The following is a 24,616-nucleotide window of genomic DNA, read 5'->3' on the forward strand; positions in this document are numbered from 1 at the left end:
GAAACTGTTTTATTTTATGACAGTAAGTGTTTGAATGACATGTAATACTCATACTCATGCTAAAATACCTCTATACAACTGCTGTCAGTGAATACTAGCTCAGGACTAGAATACAACTGTCATTGGACGTTTTATGGTAATAACAAGTGGATCCTCTCACCACCTAAATGAATCAACTGCCACTGAACATGTAGCAGGTGATGTGAAGAAGGAAAGGAAAGTTAATAAATAACATGCATGAGGTCCCACAGAGATTTGAACTCAGATCACTCGATTCAAAGTCCAGAGTGCTAATCATTACACCATGAAACCCACACCACAGAGGGTTTACACACAGATTTTGGAAGCCACACAATGTGATCTCATCAAATGAAATTCTGCATAACACTGTAAGATGCTTTGGATGAAAGCAAACTAAAACACTCTAGTTTTAATAAGTGATTAAAATATATTTTAATGGTAAAATGCTGATATAGTATTTTTGTTGTCTTTTTTTCTTTTTTTCAATGTAGCAATCAGAAATATTGTCAGAAGGCAAAACAAAAGGCCCAACAGATTTGCCGAGTGGACCATTACGGCTTTTGTTATAGTGGTCCACTTTATAGTCATATTTTATTAGAATTTGATTAGGATTTTTTTTTTTTTTTGAGTTAGTAGACTCAGATCAGACAAGATGGAGGGAACAGGGGAGAAGAAAGAAAGAGGGGAGTGGAGTTGAGGAGAAAGTTAACAGAAGAAGAGGGAGATAAAAATAGAAAAGAAGAGAGAGAAAAAACACTGAGCAGCACACAGTATTAATGATACATGTTTAGAGGCAGCAGCCGACCAAGATAGTGTGTCTGTGGGTACCTGTTTGTACACTTGTGTGTGTGAGCACACTTGTGTTCATTAGGTTACTCAATTTAACTATTTAACAGGTAGGTGTGGGGAGCCACAGCCTGCTCCCAAAGACATGAAGCAGGCATGGAGGAGACCTGGGCCCCAAATATCCAGAGGCCCCCCAGAGCATGAGAGCCCCTTTGAACAGAGAGCCAAGGAGAACCCTAGACAGGATTCACACAGCAGCCAATGTGCAGAGCTGTCAACACTGACAGTGAAACAATCTTCTGAGTGCTTAGTATTAGGGTTTTATCATTGTGTTTTTGAAGGAGATTAGTCCTCGGCACTGTACTTCCATGTGTCCTACACAGTGCATTGCTCTCCGATTTTGCTACCAACCTTCTCATATTGTACACAGATCTTTACTTTATTTTCAGAAAAGCTCATTTATATATGTTTGGTTTAACGCAACAACAGGAGTGTGCCTTGAACCCACACCTCCAGGGGAGAGTGCACCCTTAACACAGCATCTTAGACCTCTCACATGATGGCATGGACTCTGATTGTTTGGAAATACTGCCACACTGTGGAAGCCTGACAACATAATTTCACCTGAATCATAAAACAGAACAATTTTTTAATGGTAACATTAATAATGGCAAATGAACAGAAGTCAGCACTGATTGTAATAGCACTGTTCAAAGAATGACAAAAATGTCCCAAGTGTTGTATTTATTATGTTATTGATATTTTAATACGTTTAGTTTGTAAATATGTATTAAAACACTATTATACCTCTTTCGATTTCTGAAGTGTAATTACTGCAACTTTAGGCTGTATAGTTTAAAGCAAGTTATAACTACTCAGGTCACTATATGGCTTCTGTTTTAGCACATTTAATGAGGTTTCCTCTAAGCAAACAAAATATAACGCTCAGCTGTATCCTTTCAGCATTTTAGCTCCATAACAACAAACTCCAACAGGTGTCTCCTTGTCTTGAGATGAAGAACGGGTGATGAATCCCTGCATCCTCTGAATCTCAATTAGTCCACAGATATCCCTTCATCCGTTTTTTTCCACAGAACCTGAAGATCACAGAGAAAGATGTTGGCTTTGATGCAGGATCGTGCTGGAAATGTTCAAACAGACAGACCTGCAGTTTGCTCACCTGTTTCATTTCCATGGTGACAGCTGATAAAAGAGGACACAATATCACATGCTACACAGAACTAACACATGATTCAACTGTTATTTTAGAATGGTCTTAGTGGTTTTTGGACTAACCTGCCCAGCAAAAAGAGGGTAACATCAAAGGAGCGTCGACAGACACACCACGGAGCAGCTCAGCCAGCCAGGACACCTCAGCTGGATCATCAACAAACAACTCCTCTGATTCGTCCAACCACAGCTCAGACCCTGGCATCAGTATAAACAAACAACTGATTTTGAGTTCAAGGCAAAAGTACAACAGGTAAGTTAAGAAAGTAGTTCTGCGTTCATTTGCCTAATGAGCTTTTAAACTTTCCCTCTTGGTCACTTCAGCAACATCAGCTGTTTTCTTCCTTAATTAGGTCTGCAGACCTACTGCTGTAAACCATTGCTGGGTAGAATTAAACGTGTTTTTACCAGTTTCCAAACATAAATGCACAATTTGTTTGAGAGGCAAATGTTGCACCATCTACACAATCATTTCCTCCCAATAGCAGACCTGTTGTAGAGCCTCCGTCCTCTTCCTTTTCCTCTTTAAACCAGGCAGTAGCTGTTTCCAGAGCATCACTGCAGTCGGACATTGAAGATGTGAGGTTGCTGCACTGGAGACTCTTTCTTAGGCACGCTGTGTCGCAGATGTAGGCTTCTTTGGCTGAAGATAGACAGAAAAGAGAACACCTTTGGAGTGTGACTGTGTAAGAGACTGTGATCTCAAATCTTTTAAAATCACTTAAAAGACTTATTGTTATTATTATTACATGATATTGGTTTCAGACCAAGACAACTGACTCAGTCGTGTCTTAGATAGGTTGTGGTAAAGTAAAGCCTTACGTACTACCCATGTTTTCCAGCTGTTGGATGGAACTGACTGCATCTCTGATGTTCATGTGGAGTTGGTGACTGTCACGGAGGTGCCTCAGGATGTGTTTAGAGTGGAAAGCTGATTTAGTGTAATAAACCAGTTTAGGAAGGCACAAAGAGCCCACAGCAGTGATTTCAAACCTGTTGCCCTGAAAAGTAAGAGCCATACATAAAGAGGATGATCTCGTGTGTTACGGTTAAAGCTACACGCAGGTCAATGTGACCTGTATTGTATGTATATTTTGATTATAGTCCAGTCTTTAGAACCTAACCTGAAAGGTAAAGCGATCAATACCTGTCCAGGAGAAATCGTACAACAAAGATTGTTTCCCTTCCACCTCCTTAAAAACACAAATTCAGATCAAGAATCTATATGTACATGTGAAAATAAGTTCATAAACTTTATTTAAAATTATGTGTGAGACTGTCATTGAAAACGACTCACCTGGCAAATATGGACTCCTTTCACTGTCACACCGAGGAGGATTAAACTCCTCGGCTGTTTGTCCTCCTGTGTGTAAAATAATAGTTGATAAAGCAGTTTTTTTGTTGTTGTTTTTTAAAGCCATGGGCTCACATAACAAACATGACTCAAAAAGAGTTCTCTAAAATGACCAAGGGAGACAAATAATGCAAGAGCATGCCAAAGAATTATTACTGGGGCTTTTTACGAGATCTGTAACAGTTTTCACACCCTGTAGGATATTTTTCTGAAGATTTTCTGAAATGTACGCGTTTATGGAGTGTCTGATATATGTGACCTCTTTTCCTTTTCCTTTTAACTGCCTGGTAGCTCCATATTCAACATCTCAGGACAGAAGTTTCTTAGTTAGTCTCTCTTAAACTAATTAAGAAACAGACATCCTCACACAGAGTTCGCCCTTGTTTAACTGTAACACTGTCTGACCTCTCTCATCCTGTAGAATGTGACAGGTCCATCCTGCAGCTCGTTGGCTTCCTTTATAAAGTGCAGGATGGCTTGCCTGCGGTACACCCCCCTCAGCTCACCATGCAGCACTGGGCTGTGCTGAAGTAAGTACTCTCTCCCTCTGCGCTTTATGAGCTGAGAAGATGAACACACAGATATATATATAAGAGTATTTCTGTCAAGGTTAGACTACACTTCTTTTTCTTTCTTTTTTTTTACCCATGAGGGGAAGTAATCTTCAGGGAGAAAGTAGCATCTGTGTTTTTTCTCCTGCTTCTTCTCTTCTCCGTCCTCCTCAGTCTCCTCTCCCTGTGCCAGATCGCCAACGTCAGCTTGGAGGGCAGAGGCTGCCAGCTGGAAGAACAAAGCCTCCTGATGGTGGCTCTGTGAACGCAGCACCTTCTGCCTCAGCTCAGTGTAGTAGAGCTGCTGCACTGTGGTGCTCCTGCAAGAAACAGGGAGGTTTTCTTTTCCTGTTATGAAGTCTGTCAGGTGTCTACTTTTCCACAAACATTTTCATAAACTTCAGCAACACTTATAGTGGAAATTATTAATCTTGGAAAAAGAAGGTAATGGAAAACAAACTTACAAAATTAGCAGCCCACTTTCTACATAATACTGGACTCTTAGAAATAAGATAAACGGGACCTGGAAAGGTGGGATGAGTAAAGAGAGTACTCAGTTTATCGTTTCTGCTATCACACAGTCTAGTTAATATTTGACCAATATGATAAATCATTAAAAAAAGAAAAAGAAAACGTGGACATAAAAGAACTTTTAAAATAAGTCAGATCTTTCTAACATGTTTGACATGTTAGTCGTCCATTGGTGGACTTTATCTGGATACAGTGTTTTCACTGGGAGAAACATCTTAGTACTCATACAAGCAACGCCTTCAGTCTTATCTGTTGCAGGTTTCCCCAGTCTTGTAAACAGCAAAGTTGCACAACTACTGAAATCAGCACCAGTGCATAACAATGAGCCACAAGATCTACTTGAGATCATTGATATGCAAATCATCATGACTGCCAGGAAAACATGAAATTTTAAGTGAGATCACTAAATTCAGCTTTTAGAGTGTTCCCATTACAGCATGGGGCTGTTTGTAGATCTGGTGATTTCTGTTTCAACAGTGCAAACACTACATCAAAAAAAGAAATGGAAAACTAACCATTAAAGATCCTTTGTTCCATCGTTTCCCAAAGTACTTGCTCAGCTTTTGGTCCAAATCAAGAAACAGGTAATCATTATCTTAAAAAAAGGAGAAAAAAAAGCACACATTCAATCAGAGATGTCAGGCTCAGTTTAGGGTCTACATACAGCTCAGTTTCAGACCATGTGGCCCAGAAAAGTAAAAGTATTGACTAACAACCTAGCAGTACAAAGGCCTTTTATTTCCATTGCGTTTGCTCTGAAGAAGAACAAATACATTTTTAAAACATTCACACTTATGGGATCACAAACTAGCTGGTGTGTCTTAGATAGTGAGCGCAATTTGAACAACATGTCTCAGTTTTTCCACATTCAATAAATCTGCTGTCATTAAAAAGAACTGCAACTGTCTTAATCAAAGAACCACATCTATGAACAGCCATGAAACTGAGCATATTTCACACTTCTCGGTAGGGCGGCAAAATTAACAGTTGAGGTAGGTTAGCTCCTGACACAACACTTCATGCTGTACAGGAAAGAGTGGAAAAATAGGAAGAAAAAATTCGACATAACTTGCACGCTCAAGTAAAGTAACTCAGTTTTGGCCATATTTGTCCTGCAAACCATATGTTTGACAGCGCTGCATGAAATCAACACAATGAGTCCATTTAACACGTGTTATCCCTCAGTTATGTTGTTTACGGCTGATAGGAGATGGCTTTCCATTTATCATATCTTACAGCAGGTTCACTCACTATCAGCAGCCTCCCAGAATCTCAGCGTTCCACAGTTAATGAATAAAAAACATTTGCTCCTGAACTCCCGCGCAGAAACTAACTGACCTTTCATAACAGCTAGACCAAACACTTGGAGATCACTGACACCAAGATGCTTCAACACACTGTTCAACACCTCACGGCCTCTGGCTTTTACCTATAAACACACAGGAAGAAGAAAGAAAACATAAAACATACTGAGAGTCCATGCTTTCAGTGTTTTGGCTTTCTTGCAAATATGTTTTTTTCTAATAAAATACAGTTTTAGCTCTTCCACTGTTTTAAAAATAAATATACCCTACTGACAGATCAATGCAATCTTAACATGAATGTAATTTAGGTTTCTGTGTGCCCATGTGACGTGTCACAGTAAAATACCAAACAAGAAAATATGCTACAGAAAGGCCCTGTGGTCACTCACCGTGACAGCACAATCCAGGTGCTGCTTGTTCGGTAGAAGAACGCACACCTGTCGCCTCTGTTTGGTCCTCATTGCCACTAAGGCTTCGCATGGTCTCGATCCACTATATATCCTCCTCACAGCCTCCCATGGGCCTAACAAAGCAAGCCTCCCTCCTTCCTCAGCCTGACACATAATGATGTCTGTACAAACAGACAGATGCATCAAAAGTTGCCACATTACCAGATCTGCAACCAGAGAATTTAATGTATTTATTTATTTATTTATTTAGCAGTTTGATCTCTTTAGAAATAAATAAACAAAATTAGCTCTAATGTGCTAATAATGTGTTTGCATCATTTGATCACCTTTTACTTCTTTTGGACATACTGGGAGTTATTTTCACTCCAAATACTACAGAAAACTGAAAGATATTAATGTTTTGCAGAGAGAAATTGTCATGTCAGAAGCTACTGTTAGAAGCACTGTGTCTGCTTGTTTATCTTTGGGTTTATGTTCCCGTATGTACTGAATATAGTCAGCTTTTTAAAATCTGTCCTGGTAATAACAGTTTGTTCTACAAGCTACTGAGTGATGGGATGTACTTAGTGTTTCATGCACAGTGTAATAATTCACGCTGTTGTTCATCTGAGGTTGTATTTAAATAATTGACCTGTTGAACTTTGAAACTGAAATATGGTGTATTCTCTCTTTAACATGACTATAGTTTATTCTTATTTAATTTTTCATTGCAGTTACCATTCCTAACTCACTTTTATTTAAGCATTAGTTAACTATAATAACCTTTTACCCCTTTCACACACCAGAAAAATAATCACAAAATGCTTTTTAGATATAATAGAAGAAATAAAAAGGCAACACCATCACTAATCTATCATTAATTTATTTAAAAACAAAATCTAACAATGCCAATTGTGCTTTGCTTTGATAAAGCAAAAAGAAAAGTGACATATTTTTAGTAGCTGGTGATCCTAACATGTTCTCTCAACTTGTGAATTTTTTTTTCCAAGTTACCATCTACAGTGTTCTTTTTGATTCCCAAAATTATTAACATGCACAAAAACAAACAAACAAGAAAAACAAACAAGAAAAGAATACTACAGTGCATTAAAAAGGCACCTGCTTCCCAGATACAGGCATTTATCCTACGTTATACAGAGTAGTGGGATGTGGTTAATGCAGCTTCAGTATCCCACAAGCAGTTCATTAAAAACTATAAATCTGTACCACGTCCATCAAGTATTCGACAATACCACAATGACCTTTTTAGATAACATTCAAGAGGTAACACAATTAATCTTCTACACATACAGCTCGCTTTCATCAACACAACTTACACGACATACACAGCGGTAAGGCTGTAAAAGACCATTATTATCAGGTTGAGCAGAGTTCACATTGAAGTGCCGATGATTAAAGGCGACCAGAGGAAACATGCAGTACAGTACGTATCATGGCAGATGGGTCCCCTGGTGAGGAGACTTGTACAGACCGAGGGCTCAGAAATGCTAGAAAGCTCGTGACACTCTCAGAGCACATTCTTGTTGCAGTAACATACTCTTCTGTTCTTCCACATGCTTTAGGTGTCTTTCACCAATATGTAACTTTTTTTCATTTACAAGTTTAGAAAAATATGAAAAATAAACATTACAATGACCTGTAACAAGAAGTGTTGAACTATCACACGTATTTCCCAATAGAAATATTTATTTAAAGGACCCAATTCTTGTATTGCCCTGACGCATCAACAATGTCCTCACGATCATTCAATAATGATGGCAATTCATTACGCTTCCTTTCAAACTTGCTGCTTCCTCTTTTTCTTGCCATCAAGAAGAGGAGCGGTGTACGTTTATATTCATGTTCACTGCAAACTGAAACTGAAAGACACACTAAATATTGACTTGATCGACTTTGTGTTATCAAGTTACTTTACAACATAATTAGAAACTCACAGCCAAATGCACAATGCTGTGTTGTTTCACCATCGTACTTTAACTTCAGCCACTCTGCTTTTTGTTCATGTTTTTAAAATTTCACAGTCAGGCATAATCTGACTTTTTGATTCCAACACTGAAACACTTAAATGTGTAAATGCAACTATAACAATAATAATAATAATAAGAAGAAGAATAGGTAATATCTAGTTACTAGAGTAAACTCTATCATAATTTAAGTCAGTGTAAGATTGATTTTATTAAAGAATGTAACTAATGATGGAATTTAAAATTCCATTGCTATATCTAACATGAAAGAAGAAGAATTTAACCCGGAGGTTTTGGATGACTGCATTTTTTTTCTGTTTCCTGTTTGTTTTTGACCTTACAGAGGTCTGTAAAGAGAACACTATACTGCACTCATAATTAGCCAACTGTTCAAAAGAACTGCACTATTTTACCACACTATGCAGCAATTTCAACTCACAAATGCCCAACTATTGCTCTTTCAGCAGCAATGCTATAAAGGCTATACAGCGTGTTTATGATAGAAGAAGAAAAAAAAAAAAGAGGTGGTAATCCCAAATATCTGCTTTCCCTGAAAGGCATGTCACAGAGTGTCTGAGCGTGTTGTTATTAGAATAAAAGTGGGTGTGATGGCTGGTATTCATTACTTTAAGTGCTGTGCTGTGTAACATTCATCGAAAAGTGAGGTGTTCTGCAAAAAGAAAAGAGATCAAAGTCACTTTTCATATGAAAAGTTTAAGTGAATGCACTTAGATATTAGTGGTTTGAATGCACTTAACTGTAGGTGGACATTGTTTTAGGCCTTGACTACGCCAGACTTTCAACAGGTACATATTGCATTCGCTAAGTAAATATTGTTCATGGGCCAAACTGCACACTGATTGTTTTTATCTAAAAAAAAAAAAACAGCAACTAGAAATAACTGACCTTCACCGTATGGAAATTTAAATTCATACATTTTGCCACTGAAACCTTGGATATGTACACAATTTGCAGGTGCACTGTATCTCTCTGAGTACAGCAAACTCTTCTCTTTAATTACACCAGAGTGTAATAATTTCAGTGCACTATAAATGAAGTTGTTCTACGTTCTATGTACAGGCAACACATTTTAAACTGTAAGATATTAGAGTGCACTGGAGAGAATACGGCAACTTTATAAACAAGCACAAAGAGTTAACATAAAAATGCCTCTGTTGTTGGTTATGTTTACAGTTATTTTATATGCATATTTTACTTGTTCACTTGTATAGACAAAAGGCAGCTTTGCTTTGTTCAGACTGCACGGTTAAATTTTTTTTCCCCATATTAAAACCTTTTGACTTCTCCTGCAAAGTTCACAACGAACGATTCCTAGAGGGACCCCTTCAATACACGTGTTAAATCAACTGCGCGGTTCTAACACAGGAAGTCAGGGACTGAAACAAAAAAAAAAAAAAAAAAAAGAAGAAGAAAGGGAAGACTGGCTTCAAGTCTCTTCCGACTACAGCTGATAGTTAGCTGCTTTTACGTGAAGGCACTTCCTGGTAAAGCTTTCCACAGAGTAGCACCTGGGACTGTTTAGAAGTAACCAGTAGAAGCCCTTTATTGGAAGGAGCCTGGGGTCCGAGCTGGGTGACGCGCGTCGCGGTCACAGCAGAGTGAAACCTAAGATGTACTGCAGGAGTTTGTTCCGATTTTCCTGAGGTAGAAAGGTGCTGCTTAGCTCCAGAGTTGTCACCTTGTTTTCTCTCCTCTCCTTTAGGACCTGGAGAATAAACAGAAAACAGGAGGTTTAGCTGGATGACTCTGCACATCACCCAAATACACACATAAAAATGCACACATGCTTACCCCGAGCTCCTTGAAAGTCCTCACGGTGTTCTTAACCAGATAATGAGTTGCACTTTCACCTGAATGAAAAGAGAAGTGCTTGAAATACATAAAACAGAGACAGGATCTTACTTTTAAAAATTTTCACTAGCTAAATCCTTCTTTAATCTGATAGTAATTTCTTATTTTTCATGTGAATACTACTTATACTTTTGGACTTTATTCCCAGCACCTAAAAAAAAAATCATGACTGGAAAAACCATTTTCTCATTTTTAGCAATTTTCTCAATTCCAAGTGCGATGTAACACTAGAGAAGTTTTAAATTATTTTTTAAATACATTGTGCAGTATGTGGGCGATATTAGGATATTACCATAACCAGCCACTCCTCTTTCTGTGCGTGTGAGCAGGTATCTGAAGAGCCTCTGGGTGTAGTCGGACTCGACCATGGGCTGGCTCAGACTGTGGACGAAGATCGCAGCCCCGCTGTAGGCCTCCAGCACCGGGCTGAGCAGCCGCTGAAGGAAGACAAAGAACTCCTGGTGCTCTGCAGAAACACTCACCTGAAAGACAACACAAACAGACCAAAAGTCAAATAAAGTCATTTTTGATGGTGAACAGTGGATGTTTGGATGTGAATGCTGTGGCGATTGTGTTGGCTGCAAAATTCCAAATGGTCTAAGTATACCTTAAGGTAGCGATCTCTCTGCTCCTCTCCAAAATCGCTGTCCTCATCCTCTTCGTCACTCCTCCAGGAAAGGGGCTCAGCAAACTTTTTGGGCCACGGCTCATCTGTGGGGCTTGGGCTCAGTTCCTCCTGGTCCTCCTGACGCACAAAAACAGATCAGAGGATCTGAAAGTTTCATTACCCAATAGCAACTATCGCTAAGAGTCCTTCCTAAAACATTCAACTTCTGACATTAACCGCCATGATCTGTTATTTTTGTCCAGCGGCTGACGGCCTGTAAACTCACCTCTGCCACATAAAGAACTCCATACTGGATCAGCCTGGTTACTGTGTCATGGAAAACCTGGTAAATAGTCTGGCAAGGCTGTGGGACAGACAGGAGAGATGTAGACACGCTAAAACATGAAACCACATAGGAGTTGAAAATGTAATTTTATAAACAACTACTTGTCAACAAACTTGTTCCATCATTACTAGTGTAAACTAATATGCAAACATTGTAAATAATCTTCATTTAGAGCCTAGGTTAGAGTTACTAATTACGGTGACAGGAATGTCTTATATTCAGATGATCAATGAGACTATAACCACACAGAGATGAAGTCAAGATTAATTATCTTGTCACAATTGCGCAAAACAATGTCTGGCATATATAAAAGGACTCTGATTGTAAACATGTCCACTGCTGAAGAAATGAGGCAGTGGACACGAGGTGGATGACAGCAGTAGTCATAATATCATAGACGCGTATGTAAAATGTGCGCAGACATTTGGAGTGATAAAGATGGAATATGCAGGACTTACTGGTGCTACAGCCACCTCATTGATAAGGAAGTGGGAGAGACCAGCGGCCTTGCGGATGAGTCTCTCTTGACTTAGAAGATGACTACTGGGATTGCCAGGCTGGCGAGCAGACTCTGATTCCATGACCAGCTCTCGCTGCAGCGACAGGACACTACAGGCTGGAGAGGTACAGGAAAACCTGTGTGTTTAGGACTGCTGAACTTAGATCTACTGTCACTTGTTTACCTTCAAACAGCAATTTAAACCAACTATTTAAAAAAATGTATTATTCAAGCTTACATGTTCAGTATATTTTTCTTAAATAATAACCACAATGATGAACCAAAACAGCACATAATACTGTTGGCATAACTTACCAATAATTGCATCAGAAATGAATACATGGAAAAGGCCGTTGCTGTAGAAGTTGAGCTCAAAAAGCGCAGGTACAGTTTGACTAGGTGCGATGGTAAACTCTCCATTGCGATTAGAACTGCTGGTCACATTGAGGCAGTTCCCCAGGAGGTGGAGAGCACGCATGACCACGTCCTCTGAGTTCCCCGAAAAGCCCAAGTCAAAGTCTCGTGACAGGATCTCCTCCTTCATGTTGAAGAAGTCTTCCACTAGCTTGGACAACACCACCCCCTGACACAAAATGAGCAGGAAAAAACAACAACAACAACAACATCAGAAACTTAAAAAAAAAAAAAAAGTATATTGGTGAATTTTAATAAGCCCACTTCAAAATAATAAAAGTCGAGAAACAAAGAAAAAAACTACAAAAGGGCTTTTGGGGTTGTATGCAGCACTGAGCAGTTGTCATGACATTAGTGTGTCTGTAGAGGTCAGAGTCTCACAATTAATGCAAGAGGCGATGAAAGAGAATGCAGGAAGAAATACGATTTTCTAACAGAGTTATCTATTCCTATATTTATGACTTAAGTGTCATGCCCAGGAAGGTGCATACCTGCTAAACGGAAGAGGAACAAGGGGAAAAAAAACAAACATACCAGACGGGGTAATAATAGCAGGATTTTAAAAAAATGTGAGCTGGTGTATCTGGCAGTGACAGAACACGAGGAGAGAGGAGGCAACAGCTACACATACCTGTCTGTGTCTATACAGCAGTAGACAGGCCACAATGTGGGTCGACATGATTGCTGACGATTTATTGGCCGCTATGAGGAGGAGATACAAAAGGGTATAATAAGCAACACACAACAGAAAGAGAACAAAAAAAGCAGAAGTAGCAGAAGTACTTGTAATTCATTGAGACACCCTTAAAGCAAGACTACAGTGCTGTAAGCCCCAAACTAAGCTGTGTTCAGTTCCTTTTTATATGTGTATATATGTATAGCATCCAATCATAGCAGATATCAAGTCAGGAAAGTTTACAGAGTATTACAGAGACGATTCAACCTTGAGCGTGATTAAGTGTGGACACAAAAAAAAAAAGAAAAAGTCTTAACATAAAGAAGCCTCAGACAGAACCCAACTCAAGGTGGGTGGCTGTCTGATTTAATAGGCTGGGGAGAAAGGATGTAAAAAAGCTATATACCTGTGTTTTGTTATATATAATTTTAATTAATTCATCAGAGTTTGACTTACTACAAATAAAATATTAAATAGGCCTAAAAGAGCTGATTATATTGATAGCACTCAAAGGCAGAAAGAAAGAGTATGTGAGGGAGTGTGTAAAGACAAGGGTTACTACAGATCACCTAAAGTAGTAATCAAGCATAGAGGTGCAGGACATTTATGAACAGCTAAGCTGGTACTGCATTCTTCCCCCTCCCCTGTGCTTCCATCCTCCCCTTCACCTTATTGGCTAAAAACAACATGCCATCCAGCTGGTGGTTCTGTGATAGGCTGTTGGTTTAAAAAAAAAAAAAAAAAAGCTAGTGTAGGAGAATGCAGCTGAATGAGCTGGGGAGAACCGGTTTCTGGAGTGCTATCCCAGGGCAAAACACCCCGAGTGATGTAAAGCGGATGGACTGATGCTGTGCTGTATTTCATGAGTGCTGCCTTTGTGAGCAGGTGCACCTTTAGCACAGGATGAAAAGGAGACTTATGTGCTTATTTAAGGGACCGGTGCTTACTGAAGACTTTAAATTATGATTCCTAGTCATCGTGCATGTAGTAAACCCACCATCTGCGGGTTGTGATTTTCTTACTAAAGAGAACGTGCTTGGCCAGGTTGTTGATAAGCTGTCGTCTAGAGATGTCCTCGGGCAGCTCTCTGTTCACCTGCTCTTCCTCCTGTCCATCAAACAGCTGAGCATCAGGCCTGGAAGGATAATAACAACAAGCCAATGTGTTTTTTACTGTGTCACACACAGTATGTATAATTTAAGATGGCAGTTGTCATGTCCAAACACACACCAGCTCATCTTTCACTCCTATTTTTGGGAGCTTGCAGTGTAACCCCCAATAATGTTAGAATATAATAATATTGGGTACTGTAAAATGTAATACACATTAGAATATACAACCACTACACGGGGATACAGTATTTAAAACCCAAATAAACATAGACGAATAAATAGACAAAAGAGGAACAAAGTGGCATGAGAGTGCCCTGTGTCTGACTTCTCTACAAACAATCTGCCCCTGCCGTTAAAAAGTACTCAAGTTCAAGATCTCAAGTTAATAGCTTACCAATTATTTGTCATCATTTATCTAACGTGATCTCAGGGTGGTTATCTTACTCGTTTACTTCCTGGCTTTTGCCAAAGTCATTGCATGTCTCATCCATCCGTGCCATTAGCAAAACGTGATATGCCACTATTTCACGCGAGTGTTGAAAAGAGTCTTCCATAATATTTGTCTCCAAAGAGTTGAGAAGGTTGTTAATCACCACTGTTGGCACAAGTTTTGAAACTGACTGTAGACCAGCTGGGGCAGACTGCAGTCATCCCAGCGACAGTGCTTTATCGCTCGTTTTTACTATGAAGAGACAGCTTTGAACTGATCTGACCCCTGCCAGGGCTAACTAACGACCCGTTCTCAAATGTCACAGAGCCTGCCATGAAGTAGCAGGAGGGAGGTGTAGAGCTTGGACATGAAGATTGTCCAGGAAGGTCATGACATGTGAGACTATGGAGTGAGCGTGTGTGTATATTTGTACTAACTCTGCAGAAATAATGGTGGGCATCAAAGCATGTTCCAGAGATACAGGTGGTGGACTATGACGGCTTCTCTGGGTGTCCAAGTACTCCTATAATTGACATAAATGTGACATACGTATTCATAAATACATATTCAATATAAAAAACAAACATGGAAGGTTTTCAGCTCTTTTTAGTGTGATTAATCACCTTCAGGGAGAAGGGCTGGTTGAAATCAACACGGACACAACCGTAGTTCTTCCTCAACATCCTGAACACACCACATGCTATTCCCCACCAGCTTTCGTTCTTCTTCGGCTTGCCCTAGAACAAGACAGATTTGAAAGTTACCAAAAATATAGCTATAAGGACACAGCTGAAGCAGTTTGTGTCAAAACATGCTTGGCTCTACCACCAGAAATACATACATTTTTGTCAGTCACAAATTCAAAATCCAACTAATTTATTTTTCTGTGTATTTTTCTTTTTCTGTGCATGATTAAAAAACAAAAAACAAAAACACCTTTGTTGCCACCGACGTCATCCAGACACTCACCAGCTGCTCACTATTGTAGTTTCCCTCAATAATGCGGTCATAGGAGATGCCAACTGGCACCACCAGCACGTCTCCGATGGCCCCCGTGCACATTGTGTCAACCACGATAGACAGCATGCCTGCACGTGCTGGAGATGGCTTACCACTGCGCGACCGAGTCCCCTCCAGAAAGACCTCCAAAAACTGCTGCTGCCGCAACAATTCCTCTGTGTACTACGACAATGACGAAACAGGGAAATGATCAGGTGAATACAGAAAAGGTGTGTGTCAGACAAATGAGAAAATAATACATGTAAAGGTCGCAGTATTTTTGGTGAAAATGTAATTTGCTGACGTCCCGAAGCAGGAAATTCACTTAATTACAAGCTGACAGTCAAGTAAAGTCAAGGCCATGCCAGTGCTGTAGTATGCAGGTTAAACATGAGACTCAAAGTGTAGGAAATCGGGTGCATGCTGAGGTAGCTTTGCTGTATAATGATATCCTCCTGAGTACAGTGTGTACACAGCTGTCTTAGCTATGCAGACACTTTTGAGAATAGAAGCTTTGTCCTGAAATAAACTCTAGGCCGTGGCATTCAAAGTAAGCCGGGACGTCTAGGTTCAGTTTTCATGGGAGCAACTGGAGTTAGAGCAGCATGTGACCTTTTTCTACAGCTTGCCTGTGAAAGCTAATTCCATTCTGGCAAGTGACACATGCGTGCCAGATTAAAATCTCACTTTTTAGCAAATTAAATTACTTTGACCACTTTCAATCATTACAGCTGCAACTTGTGCACTCTTTGACATGTGCAATAACACTAAGTGCAATACTCTTTTCTGGCGTCGTTGTATTTTTACTCAGTTGTATACAGCATTTGTATTTTATTTTTATTCTATTGTATATTTTATTCTATTTTATTCTACTGTATATAGTATTTTATTGTGTTCTATTCTGTACAGTTGTGTACTGTATTTATTCTTATTGTATTCTAATTTTTGCTTCATAACTTTTGCACTGTCCACTTCCTGCTGTGACAAAACAAATTTCCCACGTGTGGGACTAATAAAGGTTATCTTATCTCATCTTAAGAAAAAGAGGTAAAATATGGTTTGTATAACAGGATTGAATTTCAGCTCATCATTTCTACTAGCTGCTCATGTCTTGGGCTGATAATTCTTATCTTAAGGACACAATACGAACCTATCTTACAAGCACAATACACTGTTACTTATTGCCAACCCCTTCTGAAGATACAAAGAAAATCTGCCACTCAGATCAACCCATGCAATTAAATAAACCACCTAAGTTTCCACGCTACTTTGTAGAAAACACACTGAAAATCTTCCAAGTAGTTTATGATGGCGAAACACTAACAAAAACCTATGAATCTGCAACACAAGCCTGAACATCTACTCGTCATGTGATACAGAAAAACCTATAATGACCAATACTGGGTTACAACTGGTAAATAAAAGGTTAGATGACGTATAAGCCGACCCAATATGTTTAGAGAGCAAAACTGTTGACACATGGGTCACTACAATAAAGGAAAGGAGCATATCTACCCAAACATTTAGTTTGGGCTTACAAATGACAGGACTGTAGCAGAGTCAAAATAAGTTCTTTGGAAGATATAATGCTAATTACAAAGTAAAACTGGAAACAAAGACATGGCTTAAATAACAAAAACATTTCACTCTCTCATTATTCAATAGAAAAGAACACACAGAGCAGAAAACATGAAGAAAACCCGCTCTGCAGACTTACTGCGTGCAAAAGAGATCGGTACAAAATGTCTTTCTTTCCATCTGCAGACTCTTCCATTCTTCGTCGTATGAAGAAACCTCCAAGTTTACGGATCAGGGTGCTGAAAACAAAGAAGTTTTATAAAGTAGTTTCCAAGCTTTTCAATGGGCAGCAACAGCGAGCACAAACTCCACAGCTGTCAGCAAATACAGTTTTAATCAGTGATTTCCTCAAGGTACTAATTTGGATTAAGGTGTGACTATGATGAAAAAGGAGGACAGTTTGATACCGAAGCACTTAAAATATAAAGATGACTCATCCTGACACTTCAGGGACCCATGTTGTAAATACCCATGTAGTACAAAAGGATCAGTGCTGAACCAAATGCTAGTTGAAGCAGGATAAAAAAAAAGATTTAACTATCGAACATATTTCCAGGGAATTCTTTATTGTTTGAGTTAAACATACACCTTATTTCCAGATCAATCTTCACACAAGGCCTTATGTTTACCTGAGGATGGGGATGCTTAAGTTGTTTCCAGCAGCGATGTGCGGGGCTTTGATGTTATGACAGAACAGAATCAACGTGATGAGCAGGTAGTCGATGTGGGATTTGTGAACTGGGAGGAAGACCATCGGCACATTTTGCTGCAAAGAAAAGAGAAATAAGCAATTTCTCCTAACACGTTTTTAAGAACTCTGTATGTGATCAATGTTGAGAACTTTTATTATCTACGAGAAATGTACAATGACAGAAAACACCTTGTAAATATTACAAGCAAGAAAATAAACACTCAGCTAAACAGCCAGTTTATTAGGTACACTTGTTCAACTGCTTGTTAACTCACAAGTCTAATCAGCCAATCCCAATAACTGCCCAGGAACTGAATGCATTTAGGTGTGTAAACACAGCCATGATGAACTGCTGAGGTTTAAACCGAGCATCAGAATGGGGAAGAAAGGTCATTTAAGTGATTTTGAACGTGGCTTGAGTGTTGGTGCCAGATGAGCTGATCTAAGTATTTCAGACACTGCTGATCTACTGGGATTTTCCTGTAAAGGAGAAAACATCCAGCAGTTCTTTGAGTAAGAATACCTTGGTGAAGTCAGAGGCCAGAGAAAAATGAGCAGACTGCTTTGAGTTGAACTGAACACTTGATTACTGCTGCAAGATTTGGATGGTAAGGTCAAAATCAGACATAAACAACATAAGGTAGGGATCCATCCTGCATTGTTCGGGCTAATGGTGGTGGTGGGGCAAATTTTCGTAGCAAACTTAAGATCCCATAGTAGAAAATGAGCATCATTTAAACACTAGAACCTAGCTCCGAGTATTGCTACTCATCATACCCATCCCTTTATTGCCGCACTGTACCCATCTTCCAGTGTGAATATCATGCCATGTAACAAAGCTTAAATGATCTCAAACTGGTTTCCTGAACATGACAGCAAGTTCACTATACTCAAATGGCCTCAACAGTCACCAGATCTCAATCAAATGAAGCACCTTTGCAGAGTCGTGGAACGACAGATTTGTATCTCAGATGTGCAGCCAAAAAATCTGCAGCATGATGTTATCATGTCAACACTGTTCAAAATCTGAATCTGTGCCACAGAGAATTAAAGCAGTACTGAAGTCAAAAGGGGGTCCAACCTGGTACTAGCATGGTGTACCTAATAAAGTGGAGTGTATATTTAGTGCTAGTTTATGTATATTTACAACTATCAATCATTTACATTCATAAAGCCTCTTCAGTGGTCAGAAATAAAGGCTGCTTCGCTAGTTAATCAAGACACAGCAATCAGTGAAGAAGACTATGTACATGAAATACTACATCAGCTTTATCGGTTTAGCCGTTACCGTTTTCAGCAATCAGAAACAAGTTTTCAATATTAATGGAAAAAACAGTCTTACTCATTTTGGGTAGCAGATTGTGCTGAGACAGTTTATCATGTGTGTCTTTGCCCCTCACCTCTGTAGCAGCTTTCTTCACCATTTCCAGCTGTCCTTTGTGGATCTGGATGCTCCAGAAGAAGCCATTAAACAGCCTCAAAAGCACCCAACCAGTTAGCCTAATCCAAAAGAAAAATTAAGATGTAGAACAGAACACAACATAGCAGGTTTGCTTAAGGCATTACAATATTGTCATAAACTAAAAAGTATAAATACCTAATAAAGGCTGGGGAAATGTTAGCAACCATCTCTTGGAGGAAGGCCCTGGCTTTCTGCTTTACTTTGCTGACAGCTTTGTGCTCCTGACCAGGCTGGCTGGCTGCAGCATCCAAGTCTGTTGCTACTGTCACAATAGCATCCTCCACCCTGCAATCAACAAAAGAAGAACACAAACATAAAGCTGCCTCTTCTAACATTCAACGCATTGTCTCCATTTCTCTAATAAAATGGTTTCTTTATGTCCACCATATCACAAATTTATCTATGATTGGAAAATAAAGTTTGATGTGGGCTGAATTTCCTGTATCCTGACTTTTACCTGCTGTTGTTGAGTACGTTATCCACCACGTTCCTGGTGAACATGTCCTTGTGGACATCTCTCTCCACAACGAAAAGCACATAACTCAGTCTGCGTGCCAGCCAGCCCCGCTGTCTAGATGAGCACACACAGAAAAACGCTTGCATAAAACCACATAAACGATACATATTTACATACGAGAAGAGATTCTCAAATATACTCAGATATATGCTGAAAGCTGTGTTATAAACATGAGCCTTGCTTTTCGCACAAAAACACATAAGTTAAATATATGAATCAACATCCAGATAAGGGACAGTCAGGAATACTTGCACGACTTTTCATGGTAATATCACATTTCCAGGAACTGCAGAACAATGCATAACCTGCATAACCCAAACACACAGCTTCATCATCAACAGCTGTGTTACAGGTCAGGTTTGCTATACCTTGATGAGCTTTCAAGTAACATAATACTGACTGTGTCAGGACAAAGCAAACGATGCTAACCCAACCATGCTGAGTACGGTACATCACCATCTCTGTTTCCATGCTAATAGAACTAGATATTAACTTATTTCTGTTTTTCCCCATTCGGTTTGGAGCATGGTGGCATATATCTTACTGAGTATTGTCAACAAAAGCCAGCCACTGGGTGCATGTGTCTGGTGTCCACTGACAAACACTGTAAATTATTCATCTGTCGACCTTTCCACAATTTCAGAGAGTCATCCTCTTGACTTAAATCCAGTTATTTTACACTGGTTGTTAAGAATTTCACCCTAAATCTGAACTGCATTCAATGGGACTGATTGGAGATCAGAGGACTGACAAGGCAAGTAGAGACTTTCCTGTTCTGCCAAAGCACGACGTGAAGTTTCAGTTGAAGAATGTTCCTAAAGTGGAAGGGAAGTGAAAAGCTCCGTTTACCTAGTGTGGGTCTCGTTTATGTAGATGACGTTTCGCAGACCCAGAGATGGAATACTGGGATTGAACAGTCTCTCCTGTAAGGAACAAAAAAGATAAAAAATGAGAAAGTAACTCGAATCAGTTTAGTTTCGCGTTACTTTACAGCTTGTTATGCTTTAATTCTCGTTAAGAAAATAAATTTAACTAGAATTGAACCTTTTAACAGCTAATTTTTTATATTACTGCACTAAACTCAATAATGAGGTGTTTTAAGAATTGCTTTATGTCTAAAAAAAACATTCCTTGAAAATGCCTTGCAACCACTTTTCAGATTTTCACCTTTATCATATAAACACAGGAAGACAACCTGAGATCCACATATCATTTAATTAGCAAATTAAATAATCAAATTAGATCTGAATAGATTATATGAATAATAATGACTTATCTAAAATTATTTTTAATTATGATTTTTTTAAGAGGACTGCTTGTTTTTCCGAACAGCCAGGATAGATCGAGTTAGCAGGAACTATTCGATTCCATGCTGGCCAATTTCTTTACAAAAGACCAGAAATCAGCAAATGAACTCAAGCCACAGTTAATTAGCCGTGATGTAATTTTACCCAGCTCTGTGGTGTACAGGAGTGACAGCAGCGCCCCACAAAGGGCCTCTTTCTGTTCAGCAGACCCTCCTTCCACGTGCTGGCGACATTACGCAGGACTGAAGGGCTGGTGCTGCGGTCCTTGAAATGCATAAAAAAAAGATTGATCAGGAAGAAGCAAAAGCATCACATGAAAGGACCGTGTGTGCTGATATGAGATTTATCGCCTTTGATCTTGGGGGGGATGCATGGCGCTGTTCTGAATGTACAATGAAAATTACAACAACAACAAAAAGAAAACAAATTAATTGTGGCTTACCGAGTCTTCATTGGGATGTTTCCAGCGGTTACACCACTGCTCTCCATTGCTGACCTGCAGCAGCAAGCCATCTGACAGCTCCATGCTCTCTGCTGTCTCCTTCCTCTCCCTCCTGGTCACACACCACTAGCTGGCAAGCTGACAGCACACACAAATACAATACAGTTATATTTTTTTTAATTTAAGTGATCAATGAATATTAGTGAGTAGCACAAAGAAAATGCACAGCGTTTAAATCTAGCTGGTGGAAAAATACAACACTCACTGCAGCAATGTATTAAGCTACAGTGGGCGACATAGCTTATATCGCCTTCACGAGCAGCCTCTGCTCAGCATTTTGACTGCATGAGCAATGATGGTGAACAACCAGATGTTAACAGCTTCCTTTCAACTTTAAAGCCAAAAGTCAGCACCTCCCACATGAGGCATCGCTGTGCTATTCAGATTCAGTCAACGCTGGCATGCTCCGGTTAGACCTGATTTTCTAAGAAAAGTCGGAAGTCATACTGGAAAAACCAACAAGATGCAGCAGATAATAATGTATATTAATCACCCCAACATCTCAGACTGAATGCAGTCTGGTGGGACTAGTTAACAGAGAAGTCAAAGTTTTACTTCTTTAACTGATATGCGAGTAAGCCATTTTAAATAGCAGTGTGACCACAGATAGGGCAAAGACTTCCTCATTTTAGAAAACACAAACATTTTCAAACACCAAACAATGCACTTCTTAAAGATGTTAATTAAGATCATCATCTGCCCTCAAGACACAGCTGTCGTACTCAACTCCAGCTGACAAGAACCTTAAATTAAATGCACAAACTCAGATATATGCAGCCAAACTACGCTGCTCTTTTTTTGGTTTAGCTTAATGCACACATTAAATATTTGACAATGGAAAAAAACAAATAACAGAACCAAATAAAGCCTTTACTTTGGGAAGCAGCAGGTTTATGGCACAGAAAAATTATCATTTTATCAAAAGGCCCGCAGTTAGATTGAGTAACAACATCAACTACTATGTACGCACTGATTTACTGGCTGAACAGTGCTATCTGACAAGTCACCAGTTCGCCATGATTTCTGACAGAGGCCCATTGGCAAACAACAACAAAACAAAAGTAAAACGCCAGTATTGCCCAAGCTGACATTTTAACATGAGTATCAGCTCACGGTTACACAGCTGGAGCGTCCCTATCAGTCACTATGTAGAAATGGTCACTACACAAAATAGCAATCTAAAAATAACATAATGGGAAGCTTTTGTTTGGCATTTTAAACATAATTTGTCTAATGTGCCTCAAATGACACTTTGCTTTTGTTACACACCAGTTGTCCTGCATAACACTGGTAAGCGTCCTGAAACAAAGTCAAAATTTACACTAAACACACAATGCTGGAGGATTTTACAATGAACCAAACATAGCATAACCACTGAACCTTCCTGAAGAAACAAGGTAAGGGGATAGCTAGACATCAGTAAGGAAAGAGAGAAGATGTGAAGAGAACCCACAAAGGTAATTAAGAGAATGTCTTTGATTAGCCTGGAAATGAGTCAATTTATGAATGAATGCTTACACAGACTGTACAGTATGTGTGTCAGTTAAGGACACTGTCGGTCCATCTTTCTCTGACTAATACGTCTGACTGTCAGCAGACTGGCCTCTTCACAAAAATGTTCCTGCCTAACAAGCTTCAATGAATGAATGAACATTGTGACATTGTCCTCCTGTGGTGTTGTGGTTGTAGTGGGTGATGTGCACACAGATGAGGGAAGCAGAGATTTCAAAGGGGTCAACGGCCGAGAGTACTCCAGAAAAACAAAGACCTCCAAGAATGAGGAGCTTAAGGGAATTAGATAACAAGTGAAGGTAGCCCTTACACTGCATTAAAGTTTAATGAGTACACGGATAATAACATTCAACGTATGCAAATCCTATAAACTAATTTGAATAATTTTCATGGGATATATCTACATTAGTTTGTAGCAACTTCCACTATCTGTTATAACGTTGTTAAATATTTGATTCAATCAGTAATTTCAAAATGAAGTATCATCAAGAAATTATTAAAAAACAACACGCTGAGGCGCTACTATCGAATTACACTGGCAAAGTATGGCCTGGGCCATCTGCCACATAATCACGTTTTATTTACCTTTAGCAAAATCATGCCTGTTCATGCACACTGAAAACCACTGGGTTAATCCGGCAGACAGGCTCAGACCTGCCTTGCAATAAGCAGGTCAAACAGGAGAGGTCTCTTTGTGACAGATGGTCAGTTCAGATAACTAGCTGATCAGACAACAATAGCACTAACCAGACATGCCCATGTCTAGCTTGGCCGCGGAAACGCGGTACTGTTCAGTTACAGCCGACACCTCCTAGAAAGACATTATTAAAAAGTCTCCAGTTTGTGCATTTGGATGGTGTTGCGTAAAGTTATTAAAACGTGATGTGAGCAGCTTCCGTGACCGTCTGTGGCACGCTGCATGGCATGCTTCCGAGCTTCATGAGGCACATCTCATCTTACAGCTAACGCCGGTACTCACGATGGTCTCCAAGACAGGGGTGACTTTAACCTGTTCTCCACTCGATGTCTTAATCTAGTCTGAATCTTAAATGATTAGCATTAGCCCGGTTTACCTCAGTGCGGATGAGACATGGAAAAATGTCAAATCCCACATTGCCGGGGGTCGTCTCGAACTCAATGTCAGTGTAAAGTTGACCGACTATGTCGTGTTTTACTGTGAAAAACGGCTCTAAATGATAAGTAATTATCTCTCACAACCGTGTCAACAAGTCCATATTAACGACACAGTTACTGTTTCTATGACAGGACAGGAACGGCGTTAGTAACAGTTACTAATAATGCAACGATGTAGCTGTTAGCATTAGCTCTCCAGCCACGCTCGCGAGAATGGACTCTCACTTACCTTGACAACAGTGTTACGCTGAGTCATATCTAAAATGTAAGCTTATCGACAAACAGCCGGCCGCTGAGTATTTCGGTACGCTTCTTTTGTAACACACTAGCTCCACTGTCCTTGGTACACCGGACAACACAGCTCTGACACTCGGGGATGTGTGACAGGAGGGAGGACCACTTGCGGTGGTTTTGTTTTGGTACAAGCAGCGGCGCCATTCTGCCACCAGCCAGAAGAGGGCAGCACGACGCCACTTTGACCACTTTGCGTTGCAATTTGACAACATTAAACACTTAATATAAAGGTGCGTTAGTATTTCTATTTTTTTGTCCATTTTTTATTTGATGTGGAAATGTGTCATCTTGACAAAGCTTTTTTTTTTTTCTTTAAAGCTGTTTTTAAAATGCAGTCTTTGAAACATTGGGTTAACGCGCCCTCCAGTGGGCGGATTGATACAAGCATTTTATCGGACCGTACCACTGTGCTACATCAATAGGGTTATTGTGGCTTATTTTAAGACGCAGTAAACCAAAGCCAAAAGATTAAGATTATTAATTATTTGGTATTAATTATTAGTTAATTATTTA

The 24,616-nt window shown here is 39.6% G+C and overlaps 2 protein-coding genes across 2 annotated transcripts; both read right to left on the reverse strand.

The window, feature by feature from the left end:
* Positions 1 to 1,543: 1,543 nt before the first annotated feature.
* Positions 1,544 to 6,483, reverse strand: LOC308391027 (FERM domain-containing protein 6-like). The gene is made up of 13 exons (XM_080873446.1): positions 6,167 to 6,483; positions 5,812 to 5,902; positions 4,989 to 5,068; positions 4,407 to 4,465; positions 4,037 to 4,262; positions 3,797 to 3,952; positions 3,335 to 3,400; positions 3,162 to 3,230; positions 2,864 to 3,038; positions 2,528 to 2,680; positions 2,104 to 2,235; positions 1,988 to 2,010; positions 1,544 to 1,904 (listed from the first exon to the last, which is right to left on the reverse strand). Exons 1-13 carry the CDS (start codon positions 6,383 to 6,385, stop codon positions 1,863 to 1,865), a joined length of 1,491 nt encoding a protein of 496 aa, XP_080729572.1. The 5' UTR covers positions 6,386 to 6,483; the 3' UTR covers positions 1,544 to 1,862.
* A 546-nt stretch (positions 6,484 to 7,029) lies between these two features.
* gpam (glycerol-3-phosphate acyltransferase, mitochondrial) lies at positions 7,030 to 24,327 on the reverse strand. The gene is made up of 21 exons (XM_080872866.1): positions 24,039 to 24,327; positions 21,104 to 21,241; positions 20,806 to 20,925; positions 20,204 to 20,277; positions 19,295 to 19,408; positions 18,973 to 19,122; positions 18,776 to 18,875; positions 17,314 to 17,450; positions 16,824 to 16,923; positions 15,077 to 15,289; positions 14,731 to 14,844; positions 14,545 to 14,630; positions 13,588 to 13,700; positions 12,521 to 12,591; positions 11,791 to 12,058; positions 11,435 to 11,592; positions 10,917 to 10,994; positions 10,631 to 10,768; positions 10,316 to 10,505; positions 9,964 to 10,022; positions 7,030 to 9,877 (listed from the first exon to the last, which is right to left on the reverse strand). The coding sequence occupies exons 2-21, from the start codon at positions 21,185 to 21,187 to the stop codon at positions 9,761 to 9,763; spliced, it is 2,484 nt and encodes an 827-aa protein (XP_080728992.1). The 5' UTR covers positions 21,188 to 21,241; positions 24,039 to 24,327; the 3' UTR covers positions 7,030 to 9,760.
* Between the last annotated feature and the right edge of the window lie 289 nt (positions 24,328 to 24,616).

Source organism: Rhamphochromis sp. 'chilingali', assembly GCF_963969265.1.
Source record: "Rhamphochromis sp. 'chilingali' genome assembly, chromosome: 22".
Classification (NCBI taxonomy): domain Eukaryota; kingdom Metazoa; phylum Chordata; class Actinopteri; order Cichliformes; family Cichlidae; genus Rhamphochromis; species Rhamphochromis sp. 'chilingali'.

Bases quoted from the DNA above. Each gene is read 5' to 3' on its own strand.
- LOC308391027 (XM_080873446.1), bottom strand. From the start codon at position 6,385: ATGTGGCAACTTTTGATGCATCTGTCTGTTTGTACAGACATCATTATG. The intron at 5,069-5,811 runs GTCAGTTAGTTT...CCTTTTTTTAAG, and splicing joins TGGTCTAGCTGTTATGAAAG to ATAATGATTACCTGTTTCTT. The intron at 4,466-4,988 runs GTTAGTTTTCCA...CCACCTTTCCAG, and splicing joins GGAACAAAGGATCTTTAATG to GTCCCGTTTATCTTATTTCT.
- gpam (XM_080872866.1), bottom strand. From the start codon at position 21,187: ATGGAGCTGTCAGATGGCTTGCTGCTGCAGGTCAGCAATGGAGAGCAG. The intron at 11,593-11,790 runs GTAAGTTATGCC...GTACCTCTCCAG, and splicing joins CATTTCTGATGCAATTATTG to CCTGTAGTGTCCTGTCGCTG. The intron at 10,023-10,315 runs GTAATATCCTAA...CTTTTCATTCAG, and splicing joins AAGAGGAGTGGCTGGTTATG to GTGAAAGTGCAACTCATTAT.